Raw genomic sequence first — 25,840 nt, 5'->3', positions numbered from 1 at the left:
AATAGTACTGTAATAAGCATAAGCATGGGAGTGCCAGAAATATTTTTAATGTTTATTCTCTTTACCAGACTGTTACCCCATTTTCCTGGGAGGTCCAGCTCACTCTGGACTTTCGCCTCTGTGAGGATGATGTTCTTTTTTTATTTTCTTTGCGAGACAGAGTCTCACTCTGTCACCCAGGCCGGAGTGCAGTGGCATGATCTCGGCTCACTGCAACCTCCATCTCTCGGGTTCAAGCGATTCTCTTGCCTCAGCCTACCGAGTAGCTGGGATTACAGGCGGCTTGCCACCACACCCGGCTAATTTTTGGATTTTTAGTAGAGACGGGGTTTCACCATGTTGGCCAGGCTGGTCTCAAACTCCTGACCTCAAGTGATCCTCCCGCCTCAGCCTCCTAAAGTGCTGGGATTGCACGCATGAGCCGCCGCGCCTGGCCGAGGATGATGTTCTTACAGGTTTGTGTAATTGTATTCTTCCTTATGGTTATACTTCCTGGATGCTTAATTCAGCTCGGTTGAGCATCAGGTATATTTGTGGAATAAGTGGCTTACAACCAACAGGGATAGACAAAAACTGAACATGTTAAATGTTAAGTAACTGAAAAACGCTTTCAAGGCAGATCACCTTTACAAAATGAGAAACCAGGAAGGAGACAAACTACTGGAGTTTTCTGGGATGAAGTGGCACCTAGGAAAGCAGCGAGAGAAGGGTAGAAGGCAACATTAATTTCATTAACCTTTATTAATTATCTGGGAGGAGTATGAAGAGTCAATCCTAATGCGCAGTCTTCTCTATTTGGAGGCGACAACCCCGTTCGTGCTATTTTGGGACATGGGGTCACCGACCTGCTACGGGTCTAACTCCCTGCCACTAGTCTCACGCTATTGCCGCGCGCGTCCTGCTGGTCCCCCGGGCCCTTAGCCGGTCTCTCCAAGCCTGCCCCGCCCCCCGCCCCGCACAGGCTTTGGGTCCGCCCCGCCCCGTCCAGCCCAGCCCCGCCCACCCCACCCTAGCCGACTCGCCCTTCGGCTCAGGCACCTGCCTGGCCGCCCCGCGTGGCGGGGTCCTGAGGCGCCTCGGGGAAGCGCGGCGATTGGCTGCCGCTCGCGGGTAGAGCTCGGCTCCCCGGCATTTGACAACCGCAGTCTGCAAGAGGCTGAGCTGAGCAGTCGCTGGGCCGGGAGGGGCCGACGTGAGAAGGACGGATTGACGAACTGATGGATTGACGCGCGGGCGGCAGGAGGGAGGACCGACGCCAAACCCAGACCGCCGCCCTCGTGCTCCCGCCGCAGACCGGAGCCGGCCGCTTCGGTGCCCTGGCCACCGGCCTCCCAGTCGCGTTCTCTTCCGTCGCTCCTCCGGGCTTGCCCTGGAGCCCTCAGGTGAGTGAGTCCGGGAGGCGGAGGCGGGGTCGGACAGTTGCACACCTCGGGTTGCCATGGTCACCCGTCGCCTCCTGTCATCACCTGACACGGCTTCGACCGGGCGGACCCGAGGGCTGTTTGCAGCCCCAGAGAGGGGTCTTTAGTAGGCTTGGGTGCCGACTGGGAGGGGACTGGGGTCGTGGGTGAGGCCCCAGCATCGCGGGATGAGGACCTGCGAACTGCTGGGCCCCGGTTCGAGGTCACCGCTCCTGGACCACACCTTTCTCACACTACCAGTCGGATTCTGGGGGCAGAGCGACACCCCTCGCCCTGGCACCGAGCAGCAAGTGAGCTCGAGGTTCGTGCCCATTTCGCCGCTGCGCGGATTCTTCCTTCTTCGCCCCTTGGTCGAGCCCGTGCGAGAACTGAGGGGCGCGCTCGCGTCCCTTTCTGGGCACGCCTTGGCCCGGAGGAGGAGAGGGAGCGGCGGGGCTGGGAGCCCCGCTGGGGCCGGGTTTGGCTTTTCTTACATCAGTGGTCGATGGGAGCAGGCCTTTGGGGGTCTGGGTGTGTCGCGGAAAGGGGCAGCGACTCGATTAGAACTGGGATTGTGCTGGAGGGGCGCCTGCGTAGAAGGACGCAAGGTTGTGGAACTCAAAGGGTTAAACCTCTTCCCTTTATAGGGGAAAAAAATATTGGAACACTAGCTCTGGGGCGAGGCCGTGGGCAAAGGGGGCGGGGGCGAGGGTTGGCCAGGGCGGCATTTGGGCTTTTGACCAGATGATTTTTGCTTCTCTGTACACAGACATGCAGTTAGTAACCGTGCATGGTATCTGAGGGGACCGGGTTTTTTTTTTTTTTTTTTTTTTTTTGGCAACTTGGTTTTCTCTGCGTAATGAAAGGAGAAGTCTTTGTTCCACCCAGATTCATAGGTTGTGATCCTAATAGTTATTTCTCTCTTTGTTGTAGACTCTGTAGAATGCCTCAAAAAGTTAATGGCACAGAAATGAACATGTAGGTTTAAAAAATGCTATAAATCTTTTTTTCACAGTAAATCCAAGTAGAATTTTTTTGTCTCCAGCGTTGGCATATGTTGCATTGACATTTTACTAAGAAGGAGAAACGCCTAAGAGCCCATTTTCCTTTATATGGCATATTTTCGAGGTCTCATTTAGGAAGATGAAATGAGTAATTCTACCTTAGGTTTGGGAGGTTAGGATAGATTGCTTCCAATAGGAAAGAAACATTATTACACGGTAATGGAAAAGTCAAGCCACAACAGTGTATTGTTAGGTAAAAAAGCCAAAACCCAGACACTTGAATTTGGATGCCATTATGAAGACGTAAATTTTTTTTTTTTTTTTTTTTTTGACAGGATTTTAACCTGTGTTTATCTCCCACTGGTCCATTTCCTGGTTCTTTTCTCCCTCGTCTTAAAAACCAGTACTGTTAAGAATGTGTCATAAGAGAACAGGGGTACAATCCTATGTTACTACTTACATAATGGTGTTCAACCTCTTTTCCTGTTTGTGAAATAGAGTTTATTAGTTATTTAATGGACAGCATGTGAAATACTTAATGTATGCTGCAGTTTCAGAAACGCTTTAGTTATGAAAAGATTTGAAGTTTTCCTTAGTAGATCAGTAAGCTGAAAAATCAGATTACCTGTGTTTAAGATTTCTTTTGCTACGGATTGCATTCTTGTAAGAGCTACTAAGCCTAACATTGACTAATTTCTCATTCTGTAAAATGGTGATAATGCTTGCTATTGTTTAGTCTGAGAATGGGCTCTGAGTTGAAAGCACTTTGGAAGGCATCTGTTGATTACCTTTTTTTTTTTGAGACGGAGTCTCACTCTGTCGTCCAGGCTGGAGTTCAGTGGCACCATCTCAGCTCACTGCAGCCTCCGCTTCCTGGGTTTAAGTGATTCTCTTGCCTCAGCCTCCCAAGTAGCTGGGATTACAGGTGCCAGCCACCATGCCGGGCTAATTTTTGTATTTTTAGTAGAGACGGGGTTTCACCGTGTTGGCTAGGCTGGTCTGGAATTCCTAGCCTCAGGTGATCCACCCTCCTTGGCCTCGCAAAGTATTGGGATTACAAGCGAGAGCCACCATGCCTGACCCTGTGTATTATTTTTGAACAGAAGACTTGAACCCAGGTCTTCAAACTCCAAATCCAATGCTGGCCCACACCTGAGGATACTTCAGTTTTGAGACTAGTACACTGAATAGCCAAAGCTTGCGTATTTCAACTAATTTTTCTCTATGTTGAGTTTGTTTGTGTTGAAATGAAAATATATCCTTTAAAAAAGGTTTATACCAGCCAGGTGTGGTGGCTCATGGCTGTAATCCCAGCACTTTGGGAGGCTGAAGTGGGCGGATCACCTGAGGTCAGGAGTTTGAGACCAGCTTGGACAACATGGTGAAACCTTGTCTTTATCAAAAATACAAAAATTAACTGGGCATGGTGGCATGTGCCTGTAATCCCAGCTACTCGGGAGACTGAGGTAGGAGAATCGCTTAAACACAGGAGGTGGAGGTTGCAGTGAGCCAAGATTGTGCATGCCACTGCACTCCAGCCTGGGCGACAAAGCAAGACTCTGCCTCAAAAAAAAAAAAAAAAAAAAAAGAATTTATACCACACACTCCCTTAAAACCTTTCTTTTGTGTTCTATAGTCTTGTTCACTGTAATAGCTTGATCATTGTATCCCAGTTTGTAGCATGTTGTTAATACGTAGTAAATACTCATCAGTCATTACCCACCTGAACTTCCCCTGTTTAAATGGCTTCAGATGAATATTATCACAAGTAGGAGTTTCTTCATATGCTATATTTAACATAATTGATCTCAATGAACTTTCCAATATTTATTTTATTATTATTATTATTATTATTATTATTTGAGACGGAGTCTCGCTCTGTTGCCCAGGCTGGAGTGCAGTAGTGTGATCTCGGCTCGCTGCAACCTCTGCCTCCCAAGTTCAAGTGATTTTCCTGCCTCAGCCTCCCAAGTAGCTGGGATTGCAGGTGCGCACGCACACCTCTGCACTTGACTAATTTTTTTATTTTTAGAAGAGACAGGGTTTCACCATGTTGGTGAGGCTGGTCTTGAACGCCTGGTCTCAAGTGATCCACCCACTTCAGCCTCCCAAAGCATTGGGATTATAGGCGTGAGCCTACTGCGCCTGGCCTATTTATTTATTTTTTGAGACAGGGTCTCACTTTATCGTTCAGGCTGCAGTACAGTGGCGTGATGATAGCCCACTGCAGCCTCAAATTCCTGGGCTCGAGTGATCCTCCTGCCTCAGCCTCCCGAGTAGCTAGGACTACAGGTGCTTGCTACCACACCCAGCTAATTTTTGTATTTTTTGTAGAGATAGGGTTTTGCCATGTTGCCCAGGCTGGTGTTGATCTCCTGGGCTCAAGTGACTTGCCTGCCTTGGCTTCCCAAAGTGCTGGGATTACAGGCATGAGCCACCGCACCTGACGATATTTTTTAAATTACTGAAATATTTTCAAAAATAAGTAAGCTTATTCCAAAGTAAATTTTTATACTTCACAGCGCAGTAGCTCTCCCGCAGCAATTCATTAGCAGTCCTTTTGACACATTGTCCTTACCAAGGCTAGGAGCTCTGAAGGGAAGAAATTTACATTTATTGAGCACCGGTTGCATGCTTTCCACTCTGCTAGGAGCTTGTTCTCATTTTATAAGTCAACATCTTTTTTTTTTTTTTTTTGAGACGGAGTCTTGCTCTGTCGCCCCGGCTGGAGTGCAGTGGCCCCATCTCAGCTCACTGCAAGCTCCGCCTCCCGGGTTCCCGCCATTCTCCTGCCTCAGCCTCCGGAGTAGCTGGGACTACAGGCGCCCGCCACCTCGCCCATCTAGTTTTTTGCATTTAGTAGAGACGGGGTTTCACCGTGTTAGCCAGGATGGTCTCGATCTCCTGACCTCGTGATCCGCCCGTCTCGGCCTCCCAAAGTGCTGGGATTACAGGCTTGAGCCACCGCGCCCGGCCCGTCAACATCTTATTTTACCGAGAAATAGTACTGGGCTGGGCGAGGTGACTCATACCTGTAATCCGAGCATTTTGGGAGGAGGCTGAGGTGAGAGAATCACTTGAGCCTAGGCTGACAAGGCTCTACCAGCCTGGGAGACAGTGAGACCCAGTCTCAAAAAAAAAAAAAAAAAAAAAAAAAAAGAAAGAAAGAAAGAAAAAACAGTACTACATGCAAAAAGACATAAAATTTTATACTACTTATAATTACTCGTTATATAGTACACTTGACATATGTAACTTAAATAATGTTTTTTTCCTATGGCTAAGTACCATGTTTTGTGACTCTTGTTGATGTGATGAAAAAGAAAAAGAAAGTGGAACCTTTTATAAAATCTTTGTTTTTTTTCTTTTTTTTTTGAGACAGAGTCTCACTCTGTCGCCCAGGCTGGAGTGCAGTGGCGTGATCTGCTGCCCACTGCAAGCTCCGCCTCCTGGGTTCACGCCATTCTCCTGCCTCAGCCTCCTGAGTAGCTGGGACTACAGGTGCCCGCCACCACGCCCGGCTAATTTTTTTATATTTTTAGTAGAGACGGGGTTTCATCGTGTTAGCCAGGATGGTCTCGATCTCCTGACCTTGTGATCCACCCACCTCGGCCTCCCAAAGTGTTGGGATTACAGGCGTGAGCCACCTCGCCCAGCGGTTTTCTTTGAAACTTTAAGAAAAGCTTTGGAAATGAAATTGCTGAAAGTGCAAAAATAGCATTTCACAAATAGATGATGATATAAAGAAATTTTAGGTGTATTCTATGTAAAGAGCCTAGATTATGGGATATGTTAGTTTCACTGTGTATAGTTCTTGATCAGACCACACCTGGAGTGTTGTGCTTTATTTTTTATTTATTTATTTTTTTGAGATGGAGTCTTGCTCTGTCTCTCAGGCTGTAGTACGGTGGTGTGATCTCGGCTCACTACAAGCTCCGCCTCCCGGGTTCACACCATTCTCCTGCGTCAGCCTCCCGAGTAGCTGGGACTACAGGTGCCCGCCACCGTGCCCGGCTAATTATTTTTGTATTTTTAGTAGAGACGGGGTTTCACCGTGTTAGCCAGGATGGTCTTGATCTCCTGACCTCGTGATCCGCCCGCCTTGGCCTCCCAAAGTGCTGGGATTACAGGCATGAGCCACCGTGCCTGGCCTATTTGTTTATTTATTTATTTTTTGAGATGGAGTCTCGCTCAGTTGCCCTGGCTGGAGTGCAGTGGCGCCATCTCAGTTCACTGCAACCTTCGCCTCCCAGGTTCAAGTGATTCTTCTGCCTCAGCCTCCTGAGTAGCTGGGACTACAGGCGCAGGCCACCACGTCCGGCTAATTTTTGTATTTTTAGTAGAGATGGGGTTTCCCCATGTTGGCCAGGATGGTCTGGATCTCCTGACCTCGTGATCCACCTGCCTCAGCCTCTTATAGTGTTGGGATTACAGGCGTGAGCCACCGCGCCTGGCCTATTTTGGGTTCTTTAAGAGGGAGATTAACAAATATTTAGAGGAGGATGACAGGAGTGGGAGGAGATCTAGAAGCTACCTTTTGGTGAAGAATGGTTTTTGTAAGGATCAATTAAACAATGAATGTAAGATCCTAAAATAGTACCCAGTAGTTTTTGCATTGTAAACAAAGCAGTTAATCCTGTTTTGGGGATTCTGCTTTAGTTGGTACCTTAATATAGATTAGAACTTTTGAGATCTAATCCTTTAATATGTATATATTTTTCATTTTCATAGTTGTTTTTTGCTTTAAAATTAAAAATTGAGCCAGGTGAATTGGCATATGCCTATAGTCTTAGCTACTCAAGAGGCTGAGGCAGAAGGATAGATTGAGCACAGGAGGTTGAGGTTGTAGTGTGCTATGAACAGGCCTGGGAATAGCAACTACACTCTAGTCTGGGCAATGTAGTAAGACTCCTTCTCTTAAAGAAGAAGAGACAAAATTAAAAATTGGCTGGGCACACATGCTGATGCCTGTAATCCCAGCATTTTGGGAGGCCAAGGTGGGCGGGTCACCTGAGGTTGGGAGTTCGAGACCAGCCTGGCCAACATGGTGAAACCCCGTTTCTACTAAAAATACAAAATAGCTGGGCGTGATGGCGGGCGCCTGTAATCCCAGCTACTCGGGAGGCCAAGGCAGGAGAAAAAAAATTTAAAACTCTCCTTCAACCCTTTTCTTCTGCTGGATCCTTGCCCTCCACCCCAGTGCCATTCCTCTCTTCAGAGATAATCACACTGAACAGTTTGGCATGCATCATTCTAGACCTTTCTTTTTTTGTGTGTGGAGTTGTTTTTTTTTTTTGTTTGTTTGTTTTTTGTTTGTTTGTTTATTTTTCCTGAGACAGGGTCTTACTCTTTCGCCCAGGCTGGAGTGCAGTGGTGCAATGTTGGCTCACTGCAGCTTCGACCACCCAGACTCAAACAGTTCTCCCACCTCAACCTCCTGAGTAGCTGGGACCTCAGGCGTGCACCACCACGCCTGGCTAATTTTTTTTTTTTTTTTTTTTTTAAGAGACAGGGTTTCGTCATGTTGCCTTGAACTCCTGAGCTCAAGCTATCCTCTGATCTCAGCCTCCCAAAGTGCTGGGATTATAGGCATCAGCCACTGTGCCCGGCCTCAGACCTTTCTTTGTATATTTATTTAGACACAGAGATATTATGCCTCTCTCCTTTTAAATAAATGGACCTACTTATATTCATTCATTCAACAAATATTTATTGATAGCTATACTATTCTGTGATGCACTTTTCCTTTTTAGGATGTATAGATATGCATCACTGCATTAGTATTCTATAGCAGCAGTCCTCAGCCTTTTTGGCACCAGAGACTGGTTGGTTTACTGGCTTCCTAGAAGAAAATTTTTCCACGGACAGGAGAAGAGGTGGAAACCGTTCTACCTCAGATCAATAGGCATTAGATTCACATAAGGAGACTGCAATTTAGATCCCTCATATGTAGGGTCCGTGCTCCTGTGAGAATCTAATGCCGCTGCTGATCTGACAGGTTGGGGAGTCAGGCAGTAATGCTTCCTTGTCTGCAGCTCACCTCCCGCTGTGCAGCCCGGTTCCTAACAGGCCATGGATCAGTATTGGTCTGTGGCCTGGGGGTTGGGGACCCCTGTTTTATAGTATGAATTTACCATAATTTATTTACCGATTCTGCTATTAAGGAGAGTTCCGTTTATTTCTAGTTTTTCTCTGTTACAAATAAATTTTCAGGGAACATCTTTTATTTGCAAGTATTTTTGCAGGCTGGGTTTCTATAAGAATTGGAATTGGGTAGTTTACATTTAACTTTATTTATTTATTTAATTGAGATAGAGTTTCACTCTTGTTGCCCAGGCCAGAGGGCAATGGTGTGATCCCAGATCACTGCAACCTCCGCCTCCTGGGTTCAAGTAATTCTCCTGCCTCAGCCTCCCAAGTAGCTGGGATTCCAGGCATGTGCCATGACGCCCAGCTAATTTTGTATTTTTAATAGAGATGGGGTTTCACCATGTTAGTCACGCTGGTCTTAAAGTGCTGACCTCAGGTGATCCACCCACTTCAGCCTTCCAAAATGCTGGGATTACAGGCATGAGCCACCACGCTCTGCCAACATTTTTGTAGGTAAAAATTTCATGCTGTCAAATTCTCTCAAAAAGTCCATCGCAGTTTACATTCTTTTTTTATTTTTATTTTTTTGAGACAGAGTTTCACTCTGTCGCCAGGCTGGAGTGCAGTGGCGCGGATCTCGGCTCACTGCAACCTCTGACTCCCTGGTTCAAGCAATTCTCCTGCCTCAGCCTCCCAAGTAGCTGGGATTACAGGCATGCACCACCATGCCCAGCTGATTTTTGTGTTTTCAGTAGAGACTGGGTTTCACCATGTTGGCCAGAATGCTTTCCATCTCCTGACCTCGTGATCTGCCCGCCTTGGCCTCCCAAAGTGCTGGGATTACAGGTGTGAGTCACCACATCTGGCCCCCAGTTTACATTCTTAACAACAGTATATGAAGGCATTTGCCCACACTGTTGCCAAAACTAGATATTATCTGGTCTTCTTTTTTCTTTTTCAAAACTGGTAGGCCCTAAATGGCTACCTCGTTTTACTATGTGTGGAAGTGAGCATGTTGGTACCTTGTTATGCAACTATTATTGAGGTTGAGCATCTTTTCATAAATTTATTGGTATTCATAGTTCTTTTGTGAATTGTCTATATTTTTGCTCATTTTTCTTTTCTTTTTTTTTTTTTTGAGATGGAGTCTCGCTCTGTCGCCCAGGCTGGAGTGCAGTGGCCAAATCTCAGCTCACTGCAAGCTCCGCCCCCCGGGTTTACGCCATTCTCCTGCCTCAGCCTCCCGTGTAGCTGGGACTACAGGCGCCCGCCACCTCGCCCGGCTAGTTTTTTGTATTTTTTAGTAGAGACGGGGTTTCACCATATTAGCCAGGATGGTCTCGATCTCCTGACCTTGTGATCCGCCCGTCTCGGCCTCCCAAAGTGCTGGGATTACAGGCTTGAGCCACCGCGCCCGGCCTTTTGCTCATTTTTCAGCTGGAATTTTGAGGGTATTGATTTGAAGATGCTATTTATATGCTCTAGATAATAACCATTTAACTCTTTTTTTTTTGGAGACAGAGTCTCACTCTGTTGCCCAGGCTAGAGTGCAATGGCATGATCTCGGCTCACTGCAACCTCCACCCCCCTGGGTTTGAGTGATTCTCCTGCCTCAGCCTCCCAAGTAGCTGGGATTACTGGTGCCTGCCACTGTGCCCAGCTAATTTTTGTATTTTTAGTAGAGACGGGGTTTCACATCTAGGCCAGGCTGGTCTTGAACTCCTGACCTCATGATCCACCTGCCTCGGCCTCCTAAAGTGCTGGGATTACAGGCGTGAGCCACTGCGCCCGGCCCCATTTATATCTTTATGTGTGTTTTACTTAGTCCTGCTTTGTGCCTTGTCTTTCAACATAATTGTTTGTGGCAAGTTTCTGTTGAATGGAAGATTTACATTTTACAATTTTTTTTTTTTTGGACAGAGTCTCACTCTGTCACCCAGGCCGGAGTGCAGTGGTGCACTCTCAGCTTACTGCAACCTCCACCTCTTGGGTTCAAGCATATTCCTGCCTCAGCCTCCCGAGTAGCTGGGATTATAGACACATGCCACCACACCTGGTTAATTTTTGTATTTTTAGTAGAGACAGGGTTTTGCCACGTTGGCCAGGCTGGTCTTGAACTCCTCACCTCAAGTGATCTGCCCACCTGGCCTCCCAAAGTGCTGGGATTATGGGCGTGAGCCACCATGCCCGGTCTACATTTTACATTGTTAGTGTCAAAGTTGACAATTTTTTTTCTTTATCTTTTCTGCATTACATGACTTAATTGAGCAGTTTGAGTAAGAAAATCGTTTTTATATTGTGAATTTTTAGTACTTAGTAATTTTAAACATACTTGTTAAAAAATGTCTAGGTTTGAATATGGAAAGAACACACATACCTTAGTCCTTAATCTCTCTTTTTTTTTTTTTTGAGACGGAGTCTCGCTCCGTCACCCAAGCTGGAGTGCACTGGCCAGCTCTCAGCTCACTGCAAGCTCCGCCTCCCGGGTTCACGCCATTCTCCTGCCTCAGCCTCCCGAGTAGCTGGGACTACAGGCGCCCGCCACCTCGCCCGGCTAGTTTTTTGTATTTTTTTTTTTTTAGTAGAGATGGGGTTTCACCGTGTTAGCCAGGATGGTCTCGATCTCCTGACCTTGTGATCCGCCCGCCTCGGCCTCCGAAAGTGCTGGGATTACAGGCTTGAGCCACCGCGCCCGGCCAGTCCTTAATCTCATAAAGAAAGATTGAGGTAGGTGCAGTTGCTCATGCCTGCAATCTCAGCACTTGGGGAGGCTGGGGCTGGCAGATAGATCTCTTGAGCCCAGGAGTGGGAGACCAGCCTGAGCAACATGGTGACACCCTGTCTCTACAAAAAACACAAAAATCAGCCAGGTGTGGTGGTGCATGCCTATAGTCCCAATTACTGGGAAGGCTGAGGCGGGAGGATCTCTTGAACCCAGGAGGTCGAGGCTGCAGTGAGCTAAGATTGTGCCACTGCACTTCAGCCTGGGAGAGCAAGATCCTGTCTTCAAAAAAAAAAAGAGATTGGAATGGTATTTAAATCAGATCAGATCTGAGAAGTCTTGGGTTATGGGGAAAAAATACAAATTTCTTTGAAATGTTATTACTTCATTATATGCATTAGTTTACTAATTCTTTCTAGTAGTGTGCAAATGTAAATTTGTTATTTATGTTTTATTATTTTTAATATTTTGAATAGGTAATATTCGTCCATGGTACAAAATTCAAAAGGGTATATAATGAAAAGTTATCTTCCCATTCCTCATCTTTTTTTTTTTTTTTTTTTTAACTTTTATTTTAGGTTCAGGGGTACATGTGCAGGTTTGTTATATAGGTAAACTCATGTTACAGGGCTACTTTGATGTACAGATTCCATTCCTATTCTTTAATTATCTAGTTTTCCTTCTAGGATACAACCAGTATAATCAATTTCTTACGTTTTTTGACAGAGATATTTTATGCATATATACAACATACAGTTTATATTAGTTTCTTTTCTTTTTATACTTATATAAAGTTGTACCTGCTTTAAACATAATTTATTTCTTCTGGCCAAAAATCATTCACAGTTCCAGAAGGTAAATTAAAATAATTGATAAAGTGAGAACAGCTGTCAACAGTAAGAAGGAACATGTGCTGCACCCATGTTACAAATGTTAGGTGATTAGCAGACATCACAGCTTTGGTTAAAAGAGCTTTTCTTTTGTTTGTTTGCTTAAGTGATCTAATGCAAATCTATTTTGTTTCTTCTTATTAAACAGACCTTGTTAATTATAGGCTTCTGATTATCCCAGACTTGATATTTTCTATATATTATTGATATTTCTCAAGAATATGTACTTTCTGATATTGAAATGTGAGTTAAAGCAATTTATAAAACTTGAAGGGAAATCATAGAAATTAGACAAATGAATTCCCTTACTTTATGAATGAAGAAATTGAGGCACATAGAGGTTAAGTGACTTGCAACATCACGTATGTATTCCTGCAGGTCTGGACATTTAAAAGTAAGTGACCTGGCAGCAACATAAAGTTTTTTGAATGCCATGTTATTAAAAACAGCTAGCAGTTTTTTTCTTCCTTTTTTTTAAAAAAAAAAAAAAAAAAAGGGAAAAGATGCAGTAGTCCTGTGTTGCAGTTTGATATTTTATTGAAAAGCTTCATGACACTTCATCTTCTTGTCTGCATTTTGCTTGTGAACTTCTATTGTAAAGCACTGTTATTCTGTTAGGCACTCTGTAATACTTGGAAGATTAAAGAGAGCAGTTTTTATTGTGTGAGATGGAATTGCAGATTAATGGAGCCTTTCTTAAGCACTTTTGTCATGACTATAAGGTTTATGATGACTGTGCCCTTGTTCTCTTATCCTTATATTTACAATAATTCTTAGCCTGTTGTGTTTTTCTTCCTTCATACTGTGTGTTTAACCGCATTGCAAATGAACATTTAATTAAATCATATCTACTTATATTTGGTTAGAAAGCTACCAGTGATATTTTTTCATGAAGTTTTTCCATATGTTTGTATGGAAATACACAGAGTCAATATATTGTTATTACTAGTATATTTTCTTTTCTTTTTTTTTTGAGATGGAGGCTTGCTCTGTTGCCCAGGCTGGAGTGCAGTGGTGCAATCTTGGCTGACTGCAACCTCTGCCTCCCAGGTTCAAGCAATTCTCTGCCTCAGCCTCTCGAGTAGCTAGGATTACAGGCGCCCCCACCATGCCTGGGTAATTTTTTTGAAATTTTATTTATTCATTTATTTTGAGATGGAGTTTCGCTCTGTTGCCCAGGCTGGAATACAGTGGTGCAACCTTGACTCACTGGAACCTCTGCCTCCCCAGGTTTAAGCGATTCTCCTGCCTTAGCTTTCTGAGTAGCTGGGACCACAGGTATGCACCACCATGCCCAGCTAATTTTTGTATTTTCAGTAGAGACAGGGTTTTACCATGTTGGCCAGGCTGGTTTCGAACTCCTGACCTCAGGTTATCCACCAGCCTCAGCCTCCCAAAGTGCTGGGATTATAGGTGTGAGCCACTGCACCTGGTCAGTTTGTTTGTATTTTTAGTAGAGACGGGGTTTCACCATCTTGGCCAGGCTGGTCTTGAACTCCTGACCTCGTGATCCACCTGCCTCGGCCTCCGAAAGTGCTGGGATTACAGGCATGAGCCACCGCGCCCGACGGTTTCGTATGTATTATTAACATTTTACCTTTAATCTTAGGTTTCTAAAAATAATTTTATTTCTAACCTTTTAATACATCCTTCTAATCTTGTTTTACTAAGATAGTAATCAATAGGAGTCCATATAGAGACCCCATCTGGAATTAATTTCAGTACGTGTTAATTGTATCTAAGGACTAGAATACTAAATACCTTCTAGCTGGTTTCCCAACATATTTATTTTTAAAGAACACTCTTATTTCTTTACCTAGTCTGGATATTGGATATAAGTAAAATCTACTTTTTAAAGGAAAATTCACAATTACATTTTTGTGATTTTAACCAGAGGCTGGAAGGGAAAGAGGGAAGGCAAGGATGAAAGGGAAAAAAGATACAGATTTATTTATTACCATTGAACTGTACACATAAAAATGGTGAAGATGGTAAATTATATATGTATTATTAAATACATATTAAATTAATTAAAATGTTAATTATTAACCTCAAAAATGTTTTTTTAAAAAAGTTATTTAAGGCCAGGCGCGGTGGCTCATGCCTGTAATCCCAGCATTTTGGGAGGCCGAGGTGGGCGGATCACGAGGTCAGGAGATCGAGACCATCTTGGCCAACATGGTGAAACTCTGCCTCTACTAAAAATACAAAAAATTAGCTGGCGTGTTGGTGCGTGCCTATAATCCCAGCTACTTGGGAGGCTGAGGCAGGGGAATTGCTTGAACCCGGGAGGCGGAGGTTGTGGTGAGCTGAGATCACGTCACTGTACTCCAGTCTGGCGACCTGACCACAGAGCAAGACTCCGTCTCAAAAAAAAAAAAAAAAAAAATTATTTAATAAGGAAATACTGAGACACTCAGATTCTTTTATGTTTTGTTTTCCATGGAATACATTCTTACTGTTTACCTACATAAATTCTATCTGGCGAACAATTGTTTGTTCACATGTGCTGTGGACTGGCAGGTCTACCTAAGAAGCTGTCAGAGTTGACTTAGGCTAAATAGTTGGATTGCTTCAGTCACAGCTCCATCCTTTTCAGTGGGTTTTTGAACAATTAAAAACAAAGTCATCTGGGCCAAAGTGATGGCTCATGCCTGCAATCCCAGCGCTTTGGAGGTCGAGATGGGTGGATTGCTTGAGCGCAGGAGTTCAAACAATCAGACTAAGCCTGGGCAACATGGCGAAACCCAATCTTTACAAACAAAACAAAACAAAACAAAAAAAAACAAAAATTAGCTGGGCCCAGTGGCACATGCCTGTGGTCCCAGCTACTTGGGAGGCTGAGGTGGGAGGATTGCTTGAGTCCAGAAGGCTGAGGCTCTAGTGAGCCATGGTTGGCCCACTGCACTCCAGCCTGGGCGACAGAGTAAGACCCTGTCTAAAACCAACAAACAAAAAAACAAAACCGTAGTCATCTGTTCTGTACTTTTGTAGAGACATTTCTTTGGTGACTTTTTACCTCTCAAGTTAATTCAGCTAATAGTTATTTATTGAACACATATTATGTGTGCATCTCATTTTAAAAGATAATTTTAGTAGTTCCTAAACTTGTTAAAATCTTTTACTTATAGCTCCCCCAGAGGAGAGGGGAAAAAGTAATTATTATTGAATTCTATTTCTCTGAATTAGAGAAAAGTTCTAACTTTGTGGTAAATAGTTTGAGGAGATTAGAAAATGTTAATTAATTATATGTTATTTATTTATTTATTTATTTATTTATTTATTTATTTAAGATAAGGTCTCACTATGTTGCCCATCTCAGCCTTCCAAAGTAGCTGGGATTACAGGAAATGGATGTGTAAAATATGTATATAGCTGGGTGCGGTGGCTCACGCCTATAATCCCAGCATTTTGGGAGGTTAAGGCGGTGGATCACGAGGTCAGGAGTTCACGAACAGCCCTGCCAAGATGGTAAAACCCCGTCTCTACTAAAAATACAAAAATTAGCCAGGCGCAGTGGCGGGTGCCTGTGATCCCAGCTACTTGGGAGATTGAGGAAGGAGAATCGCTTGAAACTGGGAGGCGGAGGTTGCAGTGAGCCAAGATTGCGCCACTGCACTCTAGCCTGGGTGACAGAGCAAGACTCCATCTGAAAAAAAAAAAGTATATAGTATATATCACTTATAGAGGTAGGATTTTGGGAGCCTGTATAAATATTTCAGTAATACAAGGGGCCTTAGAAGAGAATAATTCTAAGATACAGTCATCAGGCATGTGCCTATGCCTATATTTATGCTATATTCAGCAACAGTGAAGCTTATAAGAATTAAAATTCTGTGCCGGATGCTGTGGCTCATGCCTGTAATCCCAGCACTTTGGGAGGCCGAGGTGGGCGGATCACCTGAGGTCAGGAGTTTGAGACCAGTCTGGCCAACATGGCAAAACCCGTCTCTACTAAAAATACAAAAAATTAGCTGGGTGTGGCAGCACATGCCTGTAATCCCAGCTACCCAGGAGACTGAGGCAAGAGAATTGCTTGAACCCAGGAGGGGGAGGTTGCGTTGAGCCAAGATTGTGCCACTGTACTCCAGCCTGGGCAACAGAGTGAGACTCTGTTAAAAAAAAAAAATTCTGGGTTGGGTGATTAAAATATACTATTCTACTGGGAATTTCAAGGTATAGAATTAAAACTTATCTTTTTTTAATTAGTTTTTTTTTAAAAACACTTGAACCAATTTTAAGTTAATTAGGATATATTTTCTGTTACCTTCAACTGTCAGTATAAAATATGTATTTGTAAGAATGTAGTTCTTTTAGGCTTTATTCACCAAAAATGACAGCAGCATTAAACTTGTAGTTATTATTTAAAGTGGGACTATTGCCATAAATTCCATTCAGATTAACTTTATATCTGGACCAGTATTTAGCTTGAATGTTGAATATGAAGCCTATACAATGTTTAGTATCGTTGGTACATTGAGATATATTAAAAATTACAGTTCCAATTCTGCATTAAGTTTGTGTGGTTGGTATATGGAGATACTTGTGATGTGCCATCTAAGAACCTACAGAGGAGGGAATATTTTTCATCTAAAGATTTGAAGAATGCTGAAATCACTAATCAGTGTGCTCTAAGAATAATATTAGGGAGGCAGTTCTGATGTGATCAGAATTTAATGAGTAGTTTCCACAGATAACCTGAAAAAAAAAAAAAAAAAAAAAAAAAAAAGGTGGGCACGATGGCTCGTCCCTGTAATCGCAACACTTTGGGAGGCTGAGGCAAGAGGATTGCTTGAGCCCAGGAGTTTGAGAACAGCCTGGGCAACATAGGTAGATCCTGTCTCTACAAAAAATAAAATAAAAAATTAGCTGGGTATGGTGGCACACACCTGTGATCCCAGGTACTTGGAAGGCTGAAGCAGGAGGATCACTTGAGCCTGGGAGGTCAAGGCTGCAGTGAGCCATGGTCATGCAACTGTTCTCTAGCCTAGGTGACAGAGTGAGACCTTGTCTTAAAAAAAAAAAAAAAAAAAAAAAGAATTTAGTGAGTTTTAGTGAGTGGAAATGTTACTCATTTTATCGTATCCTCTTTTGGACGAAGTCTATGAACAGGAGGATGGTGGTCAGCTCAGAAGATAGCAAAGGGAAACCTAAAGCATGCGGAGTTGGGCAGCTGGTGTGTTGGGAGAGAAGTTTGTAATTTACTGTTTCCGGAAGCAGACATATTCTTACTCTGTAGAGGGATTTGTGTAGTCTGATGTCATTAAATATTTGAGTGAGTCATGTAATTGTTTTTCTGTGGTTTGTCCCTTGTTTACCCTAGCACCTTTTTTTTCTCTTGTTTGTTTGTTTGTTTTTTTCCCAAGATGGAATCTGGCTCTATCGCCCAGACTGGAGTGCAGTGGCACAATCTCGGCTCACTGCAACCTCTGCCTCCTGAGTTCAAGCAATTCTGCCTCAGCCTCCCAAGTAGCTGGGATTACAGGCACGCACCACCATGCTTAGCTAATTTTTGTATTTTTAGTAGAGGCAGAGTTTCACCATGTTGGCCAGGCTGGCTTCAAACTCCTGATCATCTGCCTCAGCCTCCCAAAGTGCTGGGATTACAGGTGTGAGCCACTGTGCCCAGCCTTCTTTTTTTTTTTTTTTTTTTTTTTTTTTTGAGGCAGGGTCTCACACTACCACCCAGGCTGGAGTGCAGTGGTATGATCACTGCTCACTGTAGCCTCAACTTCTGGAGGCTCCAGAAGCCTCCTGAGTAACTGGAACTACAGGCACACATGTTGGCTAATTTTTATATTTTTTTTGTAGAGACCATGCTTCACCATGTTGCCCAGGCTGGTCTCGCACTGCTGTGCTCAAGTGATCCTCCCACCTTGACCTCTGAAAGTGCTGGAACTACAGGTGTGAGCCACCATGCCCAGGCCTCTAGCTGAGGGAGAAAATGTACTCATCTGCTGATGAGAGCGTTGTAGTCTGGTAGACATTTGCGTTTCTTGTTATGAACAAATAAATCGACCTAAAATTAAATAAATGGAAACAACACCTGTGGGCCTACATATATTTTTTGTTTTGTTTTGTTTAGAGACATGGTCTTCCTCTGTTGTTCAGGCTGGAGTGCAGTGATGTGATCATAGCTCACTGTATGTAACTTCTAACTTCTGGGCTCAAGTGATCCTCCTGCCTCAGCCCCACAAAGTGCTGGGACTACCGGCATGAGTCTCTACACCCAGTCCACATGTGTATGTTTATGTTTCTGCAAGCTTCGTTAGAGTAAGTTGGTCCTGTGAGAAAGATTTGCTTATAGTCTGTTTCATCTGATGAAGTTTCTTTGTGGCTACTCCACTAGTGTGGTGGTATTTTGCATTGCTCTGAGCCTTAACATTTGAAAACTGCAACAGTTTAGGCCATTTAACTTGTGTGACCTCACTGGTAAAATTAGAATGTTGAACAAATGATCTTATAGTCCTCCCAGGTCTAAATCTTTATGGATTCATAACTTGAGCATTACGTGCTCAGTTGTAGCAGACCTACAGGTAAGAGAAGGAAGCTTGGAGAGTGTGGAAATATCACTGATATTACCCATATGACTAAAGTTGCACTTTTTTCTTTCTTTCTTTTTTTTTTTTTGAGATGGAGTCTCATTCTGTTGCTCAGGCTGTAGTGCAGTGGCATGATCTTTGCTCACTGCAACCTTGATCTCCTGGGCTCAAGCGATCCTCCCACCTCGGCCTCCAGAGTGCTGGGAATATAGACGCACACCATCGTGGCCTGCTAATTTTTATTTTTTATTTTTTATTTTTTTGAGACGGAGACTCACTCTGTTGCCCAGGCTGGAGTGTAGTGGCTGGATCTCAGCTCACTGCAAGCTCCGCCTCCCGGGTTCACGCCATTCTCCTGCCTCAGCCTCCCGAGTAGCTGGGACTACAGGCTCCCGCCACCTCGCCCAGCTAGTTTTTTGTATCTTTTTTAGTAGAGATGGGGTTTCACTGTGTTAGCCAGGATGGTCTCGATCTCCTGACTTCGTGATCTGCCCGTCTCGGCCTCCCAAAGTGCTGGGATTACAGGCTTGAGCCACCGCGCTTGGCCCTACCTGCCAATTTTTAAATTTTTTGTAGCGACGTGGTTTTGCCATGTTTCCCAGGCTAGTCTCGAACTCCTGAGCTCAGGCAATCCTCCCACTTTGGCCTCCCAAAGTACTGGGATTACAGGCGTATGCTACTACACCTGACCTGAAGTTGCACATCTTAACTAACCTTGTTTTGTTTGGCTCCACTGTACTGACCAGGTATCATTTAGGTATTGCTGCTAGGCTAAAGCTTCTTAAGGCAAGGCCAATGTCTGCTGAGTACAGAATGGTGTCTGTCACAGAGAAAAGGCATTAGGTACTTATTGAGTGAAGTATTAGAGCATACCTGGGACACTGTATTTGGGACATAGCTAAACATGGTTTGGTTATTAATGACTTTTCAAAATATTCTTTAGTATGGAAAATTTTAAACATGTAGGAGTAGACAGGATTATATAATAAACCCTCATTTACCTATCACCCTGATTCAGTAACCATGATCATTCTTGTTTCATCTTTATCTCTTTCCACTCTTCTGTTCTATTATTTTCATGTAAATCACAAACTTTATATCATTTAATCTGTAATTATTCCAATATATATCTCAAAAAATAAGGACTTTAAAAAATCATGGCCATACCATTGTCACACATTAAAGAATGACTTGGTTTTGATAAATACTAAGTTAACTTCACTTCAGAATATGTGTACTAAAGATTCCCAGTAAACCTGTTATGTGTAGTTTCCAGGCAGTTAAACTTAGAAATAAATCAATAGGACTAGCTTTATTGTTTTTCTGTTTCATATTTAGGCTATCAATATGACGGCTGAGGAAACAGTGAATGTAAAAGAGGTTGAAATCATTAAGCTAATTTTGGACTTCCTGAATTCAAAGAAGCTTCACATTAGTATGCTGGCCCTGGAGAAGGAAAGTGGAGTCATAAATGGCCTGTTTTCAGATGATATGCTTTTCCTGAGGTATGATTTCATTATACTGTGAAGTTTGTAGCTCCTTCAAAGAGATGTTAAGTATTAATAAGGTAATATATTTAATACAGATAGAACTTTATAATCATGAAAAGGCTATGTAAGTGTAATTTAAAAAAATATTTTAAAAATAGAACATTTACAAAATAGGCTGGGCATGGTGGCTCACGCCTGTAATCCCAGCACTTTGGGAGGCTGAGGCAGGCGGATCATTTGAGGTCAGGAGTTTGAGACCAGCCTGGCCAACATGGTGAAATCCCACCTGTACTACAAATATAAAAATTAACCGGGCGTGGTGGCGCATGCCTGTAATCCCAGCTACTCGGGAGGCTGTAGTCCCAGCTACTTGGGAGGCTGAAGCAGGAGAATCGCTTGAACTGGGGAGGCAGAGGTTGCAGTGAGCTGAGATGGCACTGCTGCACTCCAGCCTGGGCAGCAGAGTGAGACTCCATCTCAAAAATACAAAAATAAAAAAAAGAACATTTACAAAATAATGCTTTCTGTAGAATGTTTTCAGTAGTAAGACCCAGAGGTCTGTTAAAAAGAACAAGAGTCACAACTCCATTGTGGTTGTGGTACCATAATAAAAGATATTTGACTGAGAAAATCAGAGACTTTGAAAAGGTAAAGAAAATGTTTCTGAAATACCATTTTTTGGCCATAGAAATAAAATGTGTTCATTGTAGAAAATATAGAAAGATAAATGAAAGAAAAATTACCCTACCACCCAGACATAATATTGTTCTTATTCCTTGCTGTTTTCATTCTTAGAGTATGATTTCTGTGCATCTTTTTTTTGCATCTATTAAAAATTACAATTCTGTTGTGTTTGTAATTTAGAATCATGCCTTATCTATTAACATCACACGGTTTCTCTGTGTGATTACAAATTCATATTTTAAAAATCTTCAGGCCGGACATGGTGACTCATGCTTGTAATCCTAGCCATTTGGGAGTCTGCAGATCACCCGAGGTCAGGAGTTTGAGACCAGACTGGCCAATGTAGTGAAACCCCATCTCTACTAAAAATACAAAAATTAGCCATGTGTGGTGGTGCATGCCTCTAGTCCCAGCTACTCGGGAGGCTGAGGCAGGAAAATCTCTTGAGCCCGAGAGGTGGAGGTTGCAGTGAGCCATGATGGTGCCACTGTACTCTAGCATGGGCGACCAGAGCGAGACTAAAGAAATAAATAAATTATAAATAAATAATAAATTTAAAAAGTTCAGGCGTGGTGGCTCATGCCTGTAATCCCAGCACTTTGGGAGGCTGAGGTGGGTATTTTACCTAAGTAAGGTCAGGAGTTCGAGACCATCCTGGCTAACACGGTGAAACCCCGTGTCTACTAAAAATACAAAAAATTAGCTGGGCATGGTGGCGGGCACCTGTAGTCCCAGCTACTCTGGAGGCCGAGGCAGGAGAATGGCGTGAACCTGAAAGGCAGAGCTTGCAGTGGGCTGAGATCGCACCACTGCACTCCAGCCTGGGCAACAGAGCGAGACTCCATCTCAAAAAAAAAAAACTAAAAAAAGACAAAACTAAAATTAGCTGGGCATGGTGGTGCGTGCCTGTAATTCCAGCTACAAATAAAAATTTCCAGTTTACTTCATTTCCTAAATGGTTCCCCTAATTTTACACAATTGTTCCCAATTTATCTTAAATAATTGCTCTACAGAACATCTTTTATACAGGAGTGTTTTTTTTTTGTTTTGTTTTGTTTTGTTTTTTGAGATAGAGTCTTGCTTTGTCGCCCAGGCTGGGGTGCTGTGGTATGATCTCAGCTCACTGCAACCTCCACCTCCTGGGTTCAAGTGATTCTCTTGCCTTAGCCTCCCAAGTAGCTGGGACAACAGGTGCACACCACCACGTCTGGCTAATTTTTGTATTTTCAGTAGAGGCAAGGTTTCACCATGTTGGCAAGGCTGGTCTTGAACTCCTGACCTCAAGTGATCTGCCTGTCTTGGTCTCCCAAAGTGATGGGATTACAGACGTGAGCCAGTGCACCTGGCCGAGACTTTTTCTATATATTGAATTATTTCCTTAGGACAAGATTCTTAGAGGTGGAATTGCAAGGCAAAGTGAAGTAACGTTTGCCAAAATGGAAAGCTAAATATATTCTAGTTTGAATTGGATAGAAACAGAAAATCCCAAATTTGCAGGCAGAAATGTATTCTGTTTTTATGAGATACCAAATATCCTTGACAAGAAGTACAGATTTTTGGACATGTGGCATTTTGTGATTTGGAAAGCCTTAAGAAATGAAGTGTTCCTCCCAGGAGGCGGAGGTTTCAGTGAGCTGAGATCGTACCATTGCACTCCAGCCTGGGCGACAAGAAGGAAACTCCATCTCAAAAAAAAAAAAAAAGAAATGAAATATTCCTAACTTAAGGAACTATTCAACAACAACAACAACAACAACAACAACAAAGCTTTATTATATTAGGGGAGTCTATTTAAACTTGTTACACTTCCCTATATTTTGTGTTATGAATATCATCCAGCCCCAGAGAGCTTAATTTTTAGTGTAGTATTTTTTTCAGCACTGTCTTTCAAGCATTAATACTCCTAGAATTTAACAGTGGCTGCTCTCAAGTACCCTCCTGCTTGATTTATGATGAAATTTTACTGGTCTTAGGTGAAATGCAAAGAGTAATAAAATAGTAGGTTTTTCATTAAACTAAATATGTTCGGCCAGGCGTGGTGGCTCACATCTGTAATCCCAGCACTTTGGGAGGCCGAGGTGGGCGGTTCACGAGGTCAGGAGATTGAGACCATCCTGGCTAAAATGGTGAAACTCCGTCTCTACTAAAAATACAAGAAATTAGCTGGGCGTGGTGGCAGGTGCCTGTAGTCCCAGCTACTCTGGAGGCTGAGGCAGGAGAATGGCGTGAACCTGGGAGGTGGAGCTTGCAGTGAGCCGAGATCGTGCCACTGCACTCCAGCCTGGGCAACAGAGCAAGACTGTGTCTCAAAAAACAAATAAACAAATAAATATGTTCATCTTAAAGGGCTGGCCTTTGAAATTATGTCCTCTCTTTTTAAATATTGAAATTCACCTTTATAAAATGATTATGATATGCTGTGATTGCTTTATTTTTATTTAAAAAATTTCCTTTTTTTTTTTTTTTTTTGAGATGGAGTCTCGCTCTGTTGCCTAGGTTGGAATGCAGTGGCGGGATCTTGGCTCACTGCAAGCTCTGCCTCCTGGGCTCACGCCATTCTCCTACCTCAGCCTCCCGAGTAGCTGGGACTACAGGCGCCCGCCATCATGCCCAGCTAATTTTTTGTATTTTTAGTAGAGACGGAGTTTCACCATGTTAGCCAGGATGGTCTCGATCTCCTGACCTCGCGATCCCCCCACCTCAACCTCCCAAAGTGCTGGGATTACAGGCGTGAGCCACCACGCCCGGCCTAAAAAATTTCTTTATTTTAAATTTTTTTTATGGAGATGGGCTATTGCTATATTGCCCTTGGCTGGTCTTGAGCTCCTGACCTCAAATGATCCTCCCATCTTGGCCTCCCAAAGTGCTGAGATTTACAGGCGTGAGCCACTGTGCCCATCCCGCTTTTTTAAATATTTCTTCTTTGCAGAATATTGTTAATCCTGTGTAGGTCTTCCTGCCCATCCTTCCCATTTAAAATTTCTCTGTTCTAAAACGTTCAAAAATAGGGAAATTGCCATTGTAAAAGAAAAGAGATAAGAATGCCTTGTAACTTTTGGATATTCCCATAGACCATTTAAAGTAGGATGAAACTTGTTCTTATTCCTTGCTGTTTTCATTCTCAGTGTAAACGTTATTGTTAGATTTCTCAAAGCTGTAGATTTCACATAGAATTCACAATGTAGAGCAGAGTTTCTCAGCCTTGGCACTGCTAGCATCTGGGCCAGATAATTCTTTGTTGTGGAGGGTTGTCCTTTGTTGTAGGATATTTAACAGCATCCCCAACTAGATCCCAGTAGCTCCACCCACTAGATCCCAGTAGTAGCCCCAGTTGTGACTACCAAAAACGTCTTTAGATGTTGCCAAATGTCCTGACGGTGTGCAAAATCACCCCCAGTTGAGATGGGTTTTCACCATGTTGCCTCAGCCTCCTAACATGTTGGGATTACAGGTGTGAGCCACCACTCCCAGCTTTTTTTTTTTTTTTTTTTTTTTTTTTTTGAGGTGGAGTCTCACTCTGTCACCCAGGCTGGACTGCAGTGGTGCTACTTTGGCTCTCTGCAACTTCTGCCTCCTGGGTTCCATTGATTCTCTCTGCCTGAGCTTCCCAAGTAAGCTGGGATTACAGGCACCTGTAATTTTTGTATTTTTAGTAGAGATGGGGTTTCGCCATGTTGGCCAGTCTGGTCTTGGAGCTCCTGACCTCAGGTGATACGCCCACCTTGGCCTCCCAAAGTGCTGGGATTACAGACATGAGCCACCATGCCTGGCCCACTCCCAGCTTTTAAAATTCTTTTTCCTTTTTTTTTTGAAACAGGGTCTTGCTATGTCACCTAGGCTGCCAGGCTGGAGTGGAGTGGCATGACCATGGTCACTTCAGCCATGACCTTCTTGACTCAAGCAGTCATCCCACCTCAGCCTTCTGAATAGCTGCGACTATAGGCATGTACCACCATGCCCAACTAATTTTTAAATTTTTTGTAGAGATGGGGTTTTGCATATTGCCCAGGCTAGTCTTGAACTGCTGGGCTCAAGTGATCACCTGTTCTTTCTTTTTTTGTGTGTTTTTTTGAGACAGTGTCTCACTCTGTTGCCCAGGCTGGAGTGCAGTGGCACAGTCTCAGCTCACTGCAGCCTTGACATGTGGGCTCAAGTGATCCTCCCACCTCAGCCTCCCGAGTCGCTGGGACCACAGGCATGCACCACTATGCCTGGCTAATTTTTGTATTTTTTGTAGAGACAGGGTTTCGCCATGTTTCCCAGGCTGGTTTCGAACTCCTTAGCTCAAGTGAATTGCTTACCTTAGCTTCCTAAAGTGCTGGGACCACAGACATGAGCCACTGCGCCCAGCCGCTTGTTCTTAAAGTAATGTAAAATAGCTTTAAAACTGTAAGATGAATATGGAAATATAGGAACTTTTAGACTTAGTCCAATTTTTTTTTTTTGAGACAAGAGTCTTGCTTTTGTTGCCCAGGCTGGAGTGAATGGTGTGATCTTGGCTCACTGCAACCTCCGCCGCCCAGGTTCAAGCTTCTCCTGCCTCAGCCTCCTGAGTAGCTGGGATTACAGGCGCCTGCTACCATGGCCAGCTAATTTTTGTACTTTTAGTAGAGGACAGGGTTTCGCCATGTTGTCCCTGACCTCAGGTGATCTGCTTGCCTTGGCCTCCTAAAGTGCTGGGATTACAGGTGTGAGCCACCACGCCCAGCATGTCCAATGTTTTTACATAGGTCAAAAACCACATATACGTTAGTATGAGTGGTTGTAGATTCACACATTCTTCTCATATAGTGTGTGTCGTTATAAGTAAGTTATGAAAAATTTAGGCCAGGCAAGGTGACTCATGCCTGTAATCCCAGCACTTTGAGAGGCAGATGTGGGTGGATCACCTGAGGTCAGGAGCTTGAGACCAGCCTGGCCAATGTGGTGAAACCCTGTGTCTACTAAAAACACAAAAAAATTAGTGGGGCATAGTGGTGCGAGCCCATAGTCCCAGCTCCTCGGGTGGCTGAGGCAGG

The 25,840-nt window shown here is 43.7% G+C and overlaps 1 protein-coding gene across 5 annotated transcripts in view; it reads left to right on the top strand.

The window, feature by feature from the left end:
• Positions 1–1,012: 1,012 nt before the first annotated feature.
• WDR47 (WD repeat domain 47) overlaps positions 1,013–25,840 on the top strand; it is a 72,683-nt gene continuing 47,855 nt past the window's right edge. For 3 of the 5 annotated variants that reach the window (XM_030936558.1, XM_030936559.1, XM_030936557.1), the window contains exons 1-2: positions 1,013–1,382; positions 19,987–20,153. In XM_030936558.1, coding sequence (XP_030792418.1) covers positions 19,996–20,153 — 158 coding nt within the window. In that variant the 5' untranslated portion in view covers positions 1,013–1,382; positions 19,987–19,995. The remainder of the gene's footprint in view (positions 1,383–19,986; positions 20,154–25,840) is intronic. The other 2 variants (XM_010372857.2, XM_010372854.2) reach the window with 1 other exon arrangement.

The sequence above is a fragment of the Rhinopithecus roxellana genome, chromosome 8 (assembly GCF_007565055.1).
Source record: "Rhinopithecus roxellana isolate Shanxi Qingling chromosome 8, ASM756505v1, whole genome shotgun sequence".
In the NCBI taxonomy this organism is placed as follows: Eukaryota; Metazoa; Chordata; class Mammalia; order Primates; family Cercopithecidae; genus Rhinopithecus; species Rhinopithecus roxellana.
Note: the sequence above shows the minus strand (reverse complement) of the source record. Positions and strands in the feature narration are given on the sequence as shown.